This window comes from Panthera leo, chromosome F3 (genome assembly GCF_018350215.1).
Source record: "Panthera leo isolate Ple1 chromosome F3, P.leo_Ple1_pat1.1, whole genome shotgun sequence".
NCBI classification, from domain to species: Eukaryota; Metazoa; Chordata; class Mammalia; order Carnivora; family Felidae; genus Panthera; species Panthera leo.
This window is the reverse complement of record NC_056696.1, coordinates 25,825,756-25,838,208: the sequence shown is the minus strand read 5'-3', so window position 1 is coordinate 25,838,208 and position 12,453 is coordinate 25,825,756. Positions and strand designations below refer to the sequence as shown.

The window sequence follows — 12,453 nt, the reverse complement described above, 5'->3', positions numbered from 1 at the left end:
GCATATGCACTTCAGAGGGAGGCCACCCACAGAGCCATTTGATCATCCTGAGTGCAAGGCCACACCACAGGCACAGGCAACAGGCAGGGAAAACAGGACCTGCTGTGTGGTGACGTCAGTGATGGGGCAGATGGGCATTCAAATAAAAATGAGAATTACCAGACAGATACACCCTTGGCAGAGCAGCTGTTCCCTGGCCTCGGGCTTACAGGATTCCCAGATCTGTGTATATTTAAGTAATGGCAGGGCCTATAAAACCCCTCCCCAGAGGGCCTCCAGGCCCAGATCTTGTTCCTCCGATAGAGGCTTCACTCTTTCCCAAGCCATAGACCTGCCCTCACCCACACCTTCACCTTCTATTCACCTTCTAATGGAATTTGCAAGCAGTTTTAAGGGAGATTGGAACTGAAAAAACTAATATTGAAGCCCTACAGAGAGTCAGGGATATCTATGCACAGGAAGGACAGCCCAGTATAACCTTGACTCTAGAGGGAACATCCAGGCACTCACTGTGCATCATACAAGAGCCCTGGGCAGCGCAGGCTGCCATCCAAGAAGTATCAGACTTGACACTGGCCCTTTGGGAGCTTATAGTCTGGGTAAAAAGAGAAAGAAAATGAACGACAGATGAAAAGTTAAATAGGTAGCTTAGCTCTCCTGTAGAAGAAGTGATCTAGAGAGGTCTTTTCTTCAGGAAGGCAAAGCGCGGGCCCAGGAAGTGGTGGAAGGCCATGGCTAAGAGCTTGGTGCTAATCATTCACATTCGGTCTGCAATCCCATCCTGCCATTTGCCTGGGGAAGCGGCAATAACCCTCAGAGACCAACGTACCTTTCTATAAAATGGGATAATAATGCCTGCTCCATAGGGCTGTGCTGGCGCTTAAACAATGAAATGTTTGTAAGTTCCAGTGTATCAAATAAACAAGTCCTGGGGATGTCCTGTGCAGCATGGTGACAATAATTAACAACACCGTACTGCATATCTGCAAGTTGCTGAGAGAGTAGGTCTTCAAAGTTCTCGTCACAAGACGAGAAACTTGTAACTGGGAGGTGATGGATGTTCACCAGCCTTAACCATGGTGACCAGTTTGCAATATACACAAATAGCAGATCGTTATGTTGCACACCTGAAACTAATAAAATGTTATATGTCAATAAAAGCTCAATTAAAAGACAAAAGCAAAAGCCAGGACAGCCCTGCCTTGTGATGATGAGGGGAAAAAAAAAGAAAGAAAATGTTTGTAAAACATGGGCTTCTAAGACACGCTTCACGAATAGCAGTGATCAGTGATCCCTATGTCAAGAACTGCGTGACCCCATCAAGTTCTCTGCTCCAACTCAGCGATTATAGGGTGTGTTTTACCTCTCTCTCTCTCTCTCGGTCATGGATGTGTACATACGGCCTTGTTTTTCCCTGCAGCTTCAAAGAGCATCTCCTCTTCCTCTATCCCCACCAATGTGCCCCCTCCACAAGCACAGACCCCCCCCCCCCAAATGGCGTGAGCCTGTAGGGTAAGCTGAACCTGTCCTCGTAGAAGAGCGAGAGCAGTAAATAGGCCGAGCCCCTGAATCTCTCCACAGCGGCCTGGCATGGCTGGCCTCTGTCTAGCCTGCTGCTAGCCTGTCTGGCTCTGGGACAGATGCTTCCCTGGGGACAGGGAAGTAGAAGCAGGGGCAGGTGCTACTAAGACAAAAAGGCTGGCAGACGGGCCAGCTGCCAGAGTGTGGAGGGGGCCCCTGTGTGTGGGACCTTAGGTGGGGCAGAGCGGGGCACGTGACGAGCATCTGGGCTGCTGCACCCTGCTCACGGCTCACCTCCCAAAGCTAATGGCCCAGGCAGGCAATGCTGAACGCCTCCTTTATTCTAGAGGCCAGGCTGTCTCACTCCTCCTCAAAAGAGGGCTTAACCCAGGCTGGCGAGCAGGTGGCCAACAGCTGCTCCCTCCACAGAGCAAGACTGTCTCCGTGGCTACAAAGCAGGTCCAGATGCCACCCCTCTGCGTGAGAATGTCTCCTCTGGCTGAGACCAGCCCCTCGGAAGAGCTGCCTGCAAAGGGCCATTTGCCAGTGGGAGGGGCCGGGTCCTGCAAGCCCCCTGGCTGCCCACAGGCACCACCTCCCCTCTTCCCTTGCAAGACCCCTTTATCTTAGCAACTGCCAGCCCTGAGTCAGGAAAGCAAACCAATAGATTCTTATGGGTAATTGCTGCATATTCGTGTCCCCAGGACTCAACCCCCTTTCTCCCCTCTATGGGGAGACTGCCCTGCTCAGCATGCCCCCACCTGGGGGATTCTGCGATTTGAATGTGATGATGACGCATAAGGTCCTAGAAGCTCCCTTCCAGCTCCTCACCCCTACCTTGCCATTTCCTGGCAGGTGTTGCCAACCTAAGCCCTGCGGAGTTGTGGATTCAAAGCATCCTCGCTATCGGTGACAGCTGACCTGGGAAAGCACTGACTGGAAAACCTCGACAATTTCATTTTATTTAAGGTTTGTGTGGTTTTTTAAAATTTATTTTGAGAGTGAGAGAGATAGTGAGTGCAAGTAGGGGAGGGGCAGAGAGAGAGGGAGAGAAAGAGGATCCCCCGCAGGCTCCGTGCTGTCAGCGCAGAGCCCTACGTGAGGCTCCGTCTCGCAGACCGTGAGGTCACGACCTGAGCCAAGACCAAGAGTCGGACGTTTAACCGACTGAGCCACCCAGGTGCCCCGACAATTTCATTTTTAAGACATAAGATTAAAATAATTTCCCTTAACCTCCCAGCAAACACATACACAGCTATTCTGCACTCGAGGTGGGTTCCGGAGCCACTGGGACCTTGAGTGAGAACATGCACATCAGTGACATTTCTCACATGTCTCCAAAGGCTACAAGTCAGGAGTAGCATTCTGGCCCCCCGCATAAAGTAGGGCAGGGCATACCAAAAGTGCTCCATCAGATAATTTGGTTTTGCAACTCACAGGATCTTGTTTTTAGCTCGGTCAATTCAAAGTTCGGGTCATTTGTGTGTATTCTGTGTCTCACGGGAAAGCCTGCATGACAAGTGAATGATCCCTGCTAATTTAGGTCGTAGGGCATGTCAGGCGGGGACCTAATACTCTGGCTGGGGCAGAGCACCCTCCAGAATGAAAGGCACCTTGTTCTGCTTCCAGTGTCAGACATCCCATTTGTCAATACAGCTTACATTCAACCTACCTCCCTGGACTTTCTACTGCCCACAGCCCCATGATCGGTTCCGGGATGGTTGCAAACCAGGGCCGAAATCTCCAATACCTGTGGGTACTATTTTGGCCTACACATGCCAGCTCCTGCCCAGTGCTTTGCCCATCTCATCTCCAATCCTCACAGCCACCCTGCCTGGAAATGTGGGTACTACTATCCCCCTTTTGCTAACAAGAAAACAGAGGCTAGAAGAGGCAAAGTTCCTTCCCCACGGTCACACTCCCTAAAAAGCAAAGGTTTCAGGATTCAATCTCAGGCATCCGAATCTCCATGTTCTCGCCTGCCATGTGTCTAAGAGGAGAGCCCCTGTCCCTTTTGGCACCTGCAAGACTAATCTTAGTGCCTGAGGAGATGGGGCTGTTTCTCCCTCCGTGGGAAGGGCATGCCCAGAGCCTGCCCCACGGCAGACGCAGGAGACAGAGACTCAGCACGTCTGGGGTTGTGGGCAGGGCTATGACTCAACCTGCCCCGGGGAGAACCACGGGCTTGGAGGAGACGGTAGCAGACCCATCATCCTAAAGGAGACAGAGCACAAAGAGCAGGACAGAAACCAAACAAACTGGCACAAGGGCACCTGAACGCACAGCTGGGAAAAAGCTCGGGCAGATAATCGGTGAATCCAATTTCCAGCCGGCTCTGCAGTGCATGCGTCAGCCACCAGCATTTTGCATCAGGCCTTCAACATCTCCGGGAGCCCAGATTTTTGAGCAAGTAAAAGATAAGGAACTGACCCCCATTCCCACCCCAACCCTCACCTCCGCCTCGGCCTGTGTTGGCGTATACATGCATCCCTCCCACCCCAGGGGCAGCTCAGCTCCAGCACCCCCTCCCCTCCCCTGCACCCACGCACCTCACCCCACCCATGCATTCCCTTCTAGTCTACAGCAAAGCAGAGGTTAAAAACACCAGCTGTGGGTTTACAGGGCTGGGGTTCTACATCCAATTCTGTCACCTGCAGGTTGCATGACCTTGGGTATATTAAGCTCTCTGTGCCTCAGTTTCCTCATCTGTATGCGGGGATAAGAACCCAAAATGGTATCTACCTGCTATGGGCTGAACTGTGTCATGTCCCACTCCCCCCCCACCCCCCACCACCGCCAGCAAATTCATATGCTGATGCCTTAATCCCAAATACTTCAGAATATGACTGAATTTGGAGATAGGCCTTCAGAGAGGTGATTAAATTAAAATGAGGCTGTTGGGGTAAGCCCTAATCCAACCCGACAGGTGTTTTCACAAGAAGAGGAGGAGACCCAAGGGGCATGGTCACAGAGGAAAGATGGCAAGAAGGTGGCCTTCTACAGCCAAGGAGAGAGGCCTCAGAAGAAATTAATCGTGCCTGCACCTTGATCTTGGATTTCCAGCCTGTAGAACTGTGAGGAAATACATGTCTGTTGTTTAAGCTACTCAGTCTGTGGTATTTTGTGACAGAAGCCTAGCAAATCAACACCCTACCGCATAGCATTGTGGTGGGGATTCAACGAGACAGAGCATCTAAATTGCTCTACAAAGCTCCTGGCTCCTAAAGTGTCTTCTATTATATGGCCGCTTTTGAATCTACAGCCACTCACTTTCTATACCCCTCATTTGGTAAGCCTTGTGCCAATGCTTGTGAAGGGCTAAGTTCCGGTGAGAGTTAAGTAAGTTCTCTGAGGGCCCAGGTAGTAGATTTCTGACCTCCACATCCAGCCTACCCTAGAAGTGCCTAATCTAGAAGGGCTGCTCAAAAACATTTGTAGAAATAATATTGTTTCAATAATTATCCAGGGACTGGAGTAGGGAGCAAGGCAGACAGTCTTCAGGAAGTTTATGGTTTAGTGGGAAAGGGGGAGACACTGATCACGTAACACCTTTTGCCTTCAATCAAGAAGCCAAGCGGACTTGGAATGGAGGTGCTGGCTGGAGTCCTGGTGATCCGTGGGAGAGAAGGCACCAGCTGGTACCCACTGTGTGCCTGCTATGTCCTAGGCATTGGGATAAACAGGCTTCCGTGTTAACGTACACTGTGTTCACAACAGCCCCAAGCGGTTGGCTCTGTTTTTATTTTAGTTCTACAGATGAGAAAACTGAAGCACAGGGAAATAACTTTCCTAGGCCCACATAACTTGTAAGCAGAGTTCACAGCTGAGATTCAAACTCAGACTGTCTAGCATCAGAGCCCCAATTATCTGGAAGAGTGTGCTGATGGAACCCCAGTCAAAGATGGTTCTCTCAGGCTCGCGGCTTTGTTTTCATGGCTGGGCACACAGCCACTGTGACGTGTGGTGGGGGGCTTGGTGTCCCCTCTGTGCTATAGAACCAGTCATGGACAGGGGAGGCAGCACCCATGACAGGTCCCCACACTTTCCTTCTAGCTTTCGAAATGGCTTTGCCCCCTACCTCCTGGACAGGGGACAAGAACAGACCTCAACTAAGAAATGCATCCGCAGGAGGGAGTTATATCAATGACTTCTCTTGTTTTCCGCTGGCCACTTGCTTGGTGTAGACAATAGGACAGAAGGGATTTTGCTTGTTTTCCCCACATTTACTGCGTGGTAATGAGATGCTCAGCATAGTGTTAAGTGTTTTCCATCTGAAAGAGGCTCTGTCAAGGCCTAGGAGATAGATCTCAGACCCAAAGGGTTCCAGACCCAGCGAACACTGCAGGGAAGGAGCAGAGAACCAGTGAGGGGCACTCCAAAGCTGTCCCACCAGAGAAAAAGGTCAGGGCCAGAGAGAATTTGTGAAGGTTTTTGGAACTTTTAGTGTACTATGAGTCCAGCCTCCCTCCCGAAGGGCTAAGTGCCTGCCTCTCACCTCACCCCCAGAGAGTGTGGGTATACAGCATTCCTGGGAGAGCCTGACATGTGCCTCTGAGGCTTGGAAACTTAATCCCAGCCTAGAAAATCAAAAACATGAGCTGGGGGCTGGCAGGGGGCTCTGGCTGCAGAGCAGAAGCCTTGTGATTCTAGGGTCAAGTACGCCCCAAATGCTTCTAGTCGGCCAGCTGTGGGTCTCTGAGACGAAGACTGGCATGGGGTCATCCAAGGAGCTGTCCCAAAGGGTGGCCTGGAGGAACAAACAGAGTGCAGCAGAGAGAAGCTGGGGCACTTCCCAAGAAGGAGCAAGCACCAGCCAGAGTAGGAAAGCATTCAGCCTGTTTAGGGGAGCTGGAGGTAAGAGGGAAAGACTCCTCAGAGGCAGGGTCTCCAAGGAACCCAGGAAGGACTCACCAGAGTTTTCCCAAGCCCAAAGAGCCCGAGGCATGTGCATCAGGGAGGACCCCCCTGCCCTGCTCCCTTCCCTCTCTTCTTTCCCTGCCCTTCTCAGTTCTGGAAGGGTCAGAAACCCAAGTGGCAATAAGGGTAAGGGGCATAGCTGGAAAGAGAGGAACCAATCACACACCCTCCCCAGCAGCAGGTCCCTGTCCTGCCCAGGCTGCTACCCCTCAAAGCCCAGTCCTCAACACTGGGTTTTGGGAGTGATGGTTTGCATGACAAAAGGCTTTTTCAGTTAACCCAAAGCATTCCACCTGTGAAGAAACACCCGCTTTCCTTTAGACAGACCTTCTCTGGTGCATTTTAATGATCTGGATTATTAACATTTCGTGTATCTCTAGCTTTTCCCCACACATGCAAAATGAGCTTTTACAAGCAGACACTGCACCCTCTTCTCCTTTGGTCCCCTCCACGGACCCCATCACCAGAGACCCTCGAAGGCTTGATGACTAAAGCACACTTTTCAGGGACACGCCGACTGTATGAAGTGCGCCGCAGTCATGAGCAAGATCAACCCCCCTCCATTTTCAGACTGCTCCAGCTGAACAAATACATACACCGTCCCTCAGCCTTGTCTCTCCCTGCATTCCAAGCGGTAGGTGGTGCTAATAAAAACCTCGTATTTGTGTAGCACTTTACGGCTCCGAAGCCACCCTCGTCACCTAAAGTCACCCTCCACCCCCCACACCGTCCCAAACCACTCCCCACCCACACGGCCGCTTTTCCTGACGGCCACCCCGTGCCAGCCCCTGCCTGGGGAGGCCACGTGCCCCCCTGGGGGAGCCCGTGTGTTGTGCGAAGCGTCTCCTCATAAAGAGTCAGCTGGCCAGAAACGTGGGCAGAGAGCGAAGGGCAGCGTGTTCAGGGTGTGTTTATTATGTTCTCACAGCCTTGTTTATAGTAAAGGTGAATGACATTATCCCACTTTGCACAGTAATGAGACAACTCAATGAGGACTCCGTCAGCCAAGCGGTTTACATGGCAGCTGGGCGGCTACGGATCTGTGGTGCACGCCGCGTGACTCAGCTAGGGCTCCCGCGGCTGGAGCGCGCGCCGCCGGCCACCTTTCCCCGCACGCGGCACACGGAAGGCGGCCGAAGGGTCCAAAGGGAGTAACGATCCACAAGGGAGCAGTTTCTCGAGCGGGCCTGGCCCCCAACCCTGGGAAGGCCAGTGGCCCCGTCCCGCAGCCTCCCATCTTGGTCCACGGCATCCCTGGGCGGTCCCGAGAGGCCACAGGGACAGGAAGACATTTCTGCTCTTGGCTTCTTCCTCCACGATCTCAGGCCAAGTGGCACAGGTTCTCAAAGGCAGGGGTGACTTTTGCCGCCTCTCCCGCTGACCCGGAGAGACGCATATTGAATGAGGGCTGACGCTCGGCGCACTGAAGGACAGTGTCAGGTGGAAAATCAGATTCCTCTGCTTTGCGTGGAAGTAGGCACGGACAGGGTCAGGATGGTTCTGGGCGCTCGTGTCGATGGGGCATCTCTGCCTCTGCCTGTGCCGCTTTCACCTCTCCCTTCTGCTTCATGGAGAGGCAGCCGGCACCTCAGCCATTCATCTTTCCCACCCTGTTCCTTCCTCTTCAGTCTCTTCCCCCCCCTCCCCCAGCTCTCAACACAATGGATTCGTGTCTTTCCCTCACAGTCCAGGGCCCCGGGGCACGTGCACACCCCGGCCCGCTCGCTCGCTCCCGGAGGCTGGGCCTGCCGCCCGGGGCAGAACACCGTTTCACAGCTTTGGTTTATTCAGAGCAGCAAGTTCTGGGGCGGGCGGGGAGGGGGAGCACCAGAGAATAAAATCAACTAGGAACTTTCATCTGCCCACCCAGCCTGAGACCAAAGAGGCGATCGTGAGGGCTAACAGCAGGCACTGAAGCCCCACTGTGGCCTTGGAAAAGAAAGCTCCAAAGAGCATATTCCTGGGGTGGGTGACCCTCCGATGAGAAACCTGGAAGTTGTCGTGCTTCTGCCATTATTACCCCGACACACCCTTTCCCCTGCTACCTGAGTTTCAACTACCACGTCATCCCATGGCCTTGGATACAGAGGCACAACCAAACGCAGACAGCCAAACACAGAGTGCATGAGAGCAAACAGACGAGGGAGCAGCCCAGGAGGCAAGCCTGGAGGAAGCACTGCGAATGAGGCTCAGGATGTGCGGGAAAACCTCTCTTAATCAAATACCCTCCAGAGCTCCCCGCCATCGGCTCACCCGCTGCCGAACACTGCATGCAGCTGGAACGTTTTGATCTCAAAGGGGCGAATCAGACTGAGACAGCACAGAGGCAGCCTCCCCGAATCAAGCTCAGGGCTGGCGGGTTCCAGGTGTTGTGCCTGATTGCATCTTGGCTTGCTCCAGCCCTCTTGGCCACACGTTTGCATAGGCTCAGCCCTGCACATCCTCACTCCTCAGGCCAGTGCTTCCTCACCTCACCTGCACGTAGAATCACCTGGGGAGCTCTGAAAACTGCTGATGTCTTGGGTCGTGGCCCCAAGCTGTTCTGGGGTGGGACCTGGACATTTAGATTTCAAAACTCTACAGGTGATTCCAATGAGCAGCCAATGGTGGGAGCCACTGTCTTAGAACATCTTTTTTCAAAGCATGGTCTATAGGGACTTACTAAAAATGCAGTTTTCTGGGTCTGAAAACCCAGGTCTTTTGGATCAGCATCTCTGGGTGTGCAACCTGGGAATGAGCACTTGTAACAGGCTTTCTGGGTGAGCCTGGGCATGCTCAGAGGATCCTTCCTCACCCCAAAGGTGCCCTGGGGCTATGAATGGTTGTTACTGATTATGGTCTATTTGGTTTGCCAAAGGCAATGGGATATCTTACACCTAGCCTAAAAACAGGTTGATGCGCAAGTGGGGCCAAAAGGCCACTTGGGGGTGGAGAGCAGTCCTAAAGATCACAGCTCTGCCTGGCCTCCTGCCCTGGCTTGCCCTGGGTCTTCAGAGGTTCCAGGCCCAGAGCAAGCCTCAAGCCCAGAAGGCAGTCCACAGCACAAGCCTGGCACGAGGACAAAAGGAAGACCTTAAATGGAAGAAGTGGCACCTGCAGAGGCCCACCTAGCGAGGCAGATGAGGGCTTGTGGAAGAGGAGACGGGCAAGAGGGCAGGACCGGGAGACATGGACAGTCATGGATGAGGTATGCTTTGATATTGCTCTAGATGTTGTAAACATTTCTCTTTGTTTCGTCACAGACCAAAATCTGGGTTGGCATGACCTAAGTGCCTGAACATAGGCATCAGAGCAGAGAGCTCTGTGCCTTTTGTGGGAAGCAGGAGAGAAAGGGTGTGAGGACAGCTCTACCCCATGGGAAGATGGTCTCTGTGGTGTCCTGGACTCATGCTCACAATGGTCTCACACACACACACATGCACGCAGACACTCCACGGGAGTACCATAAATATAGCCATCACATTCCTCTACACACAGACACATGCCCACATACGCTCACATAGCGGCAAAATTCAGGATACCCAAGCTTGGTCCTTCGCGCCTCCCCATCGTGGGAGGAAGTCACTGGGTGCCATGACACCACCATCTGCAGCCTTCATTCCACCAATGGTTGGCAAGAACTCTAGGCCTCAAGTGAGGCCACTGCACAACAGTCTTGTTCAGACTTCTCCTGGGGATAGTGGAAGTGGTAAAAAGGCCCCTCTGAAACATTTCATTTTTCCATAACTCTGCCGTTCCAATTTACATGCACCTCATATTCAACAGTAGAGTTGGCAGCAGATGTACATTTCATATGTAAACAATGTTTAAAATACCCTGTTCAAGAATTTGATCATTAAATTAATTCCGGAAGCTTTAGCTAAGAATGGTTTTTTACCAGTGGGGGCAGGGGAACACTACCTGATCTAACTAACAACACCTATTTGAGGCATCGGAGTTCTTGAACATGAGATTTCACAGAGTGCTTCGGTGTGAGGGCTAAGAGGTATGTGTTCTCTCCTTGATGGTTCAGACAGACTCACCAGCCCTCACTTACAGATACAACGTGCCATGGCGGAGCAATGGACCCTAACACCAGTGGGACTCAAGAGCCTTCTTGAACTTGTCTAGCTGCAGCCAAGGAAGGAAGAAATTCACAAAGTTACTGGACAGGAGTGCAAACACTAGAATCCTGTGTACCTAAAGAGGCCCATCACCCCACAAAAGGAGAATGCTTCAGCCCAGTTCTCAATCGCCTGCACTCCAGAGCTTACGCCTAATCGCAGCTATTTCATTTAGTCAAGCTGAAAGTTGTGGAGATCTGCAATGACTCCAAATCCACTGGCTGTGAATTATCCCAATAGTAACTCCACCATATTCTCTACGATTTGGTCCACCTGGAGACCAGCCTCTTCCAGACTCCTCTTCCACTTTCCAGTCTCTCTGCTGAGGATTCATATCCCTGGCACTGCAAATTTGTGCCGAAGTCCACTTTTTTTCTCAGGAAGCTAGGGTGCTTTACGCTCACCCTCCAAGGAAGAGTATCCTGACACATTTCCAAAAGGAGCCTCAGGGTACCATGAAAGCATTTTAGGAAGATTCTCCACAGCCAGATGTTCACAGTGATCTTAGCCTCACCTCCTGTTCCATGTTCAATCCCAAAAGGTCAGAGATCAAGAAGGAAGTTGCTGAATAGCCACGATGGCCCTCATGAGAGAGACCTTTCTAAGAAAGCATGCTCCCAGGAAGCAAGCTGAAGAGTTACAGCCTAAGTTCCCATTCTCCCCCATCATAATTACATGACCTGCATGGAAGGGGGGACAGGGAGAGACAAGGAAAGTATTAGGCACCATGAAAGCTGTCCATGCTATGGGAATTCACCTCCCTTTGCCAAGCTGTCTTTCTAAGAGATCAGTGATGTGTGATGCCACAGGGAGGTGACGGCGGAGAATACATTAAGCAACAGAGAGGTTATATGGCGCCCCATTGCACAAAAGTCTACTGGAGCTATGTTCCCTGGTCATTCGACTTCTGGAATACTTCTTGGTAGAATCAAGGAAGATCTGCAAGCTGTATCTTTCTTAAAAGCAGACCCCACATCAGAAATCATATAAGAGATCTCCCAAGACCCTTCGTGGAATTGTGAGGGTAAAAATGTCTTGTGAATTTCCTAGGCTAAGATGGGCAGTGATGACAGCTTTTCACACTGGTCTAATGGAAATGGAAGAAATAGCCAGCTCCATGGAGTTTGCCCCTTCTCCCAGAGGCCACCTGTCAATGACAGCGTTAGAAACCTGGGATTCCCCACAAACCTCTCTCCTACACTAGCACTGGCCACTACATTGTGACAGCAAATCACCTAGGTGAGCCGGAGTCTTCTAGCTATTCCTCACAGGGGTATAGTACAAGTTAGAGCCAAGAATCCTAACTGAGGAGGGTGTGGAAGTGGTGGGAATTGCATCTGCATTATTTACACATTAGCCCAGCATAGCAAATCTGCCTTCTCAGCAGAAATGACCCAAGGCATTGTGAAGGGCAAGTTGCTGACCCAGAAGGAGGGTAACAGCAGCAAGGTGCTACCGCTAACCAAAACACAAACATGGGTTAATGGAATAGAGTCCGAGCTCTGGTGACTGGATCTTACTTTGGAATGGCCCTTCATCCACTCCTCATCCCCCAGGCTCCCAAACTAAACGCCATTGCTTTTTGAACACCTATGACATTTCACATTAGAATATGGTCTTGGCAGCAAGGGGAGGGGGGAAGCCAGTGATCTCCAAGAGTCCCCATCTGAGGTCTAACTGAGCCTCCTCTGGCTTTGGGACAGCAAATCTAAGTACATTTTGGACCTCAGGAACCTGGGATAAGAGTCTTTCTCCATGAGGCTGTGTACTTTTCCCTGCGCTTGGTCAAAGCAAGTCAGGGATGGCTCTTGCATGTTCTTCCTCGTGGCTTCTCGGGTCTGGAAGTCTATGTTTACCTGGAGACACAAACAGAGAGCATGGTCACAGGCCCTCAAGGGCCATGGTGCCTGGC

At 51.8% G+C, this 12,453-nt stretch overlaps 1 protein-coding gene across 4 annotated transcripts in view; it reads right to left on the bottom strand.

Annotated features, from left to right (window-relative positions):
* Positions 1-11,165: 11,165 nt before the first annotated feature.
* Positions 11,166-12,453, bottom strand: part of RGS8 (regulator of G protein signaling 8) — a 34,738-nt gene continuing 33,450 nt past the window's right edge. For all 4 annotated transcript variants that reach the window (XM_042925845.1, XM_042925846.1, XM_042925847.1 and 1 more), the window contains one exon: positions 11,166-12,397. In XM_042925845.1, the coding sequence (XP_042781779.1) occupies positions 12,215-12,397 (183 nt within the window). In that variant the 3' untranslated portion in view covers positions 11,166-12,214. The remainder of the gene's footprint in view (positions 12,398-12,453) is intronic.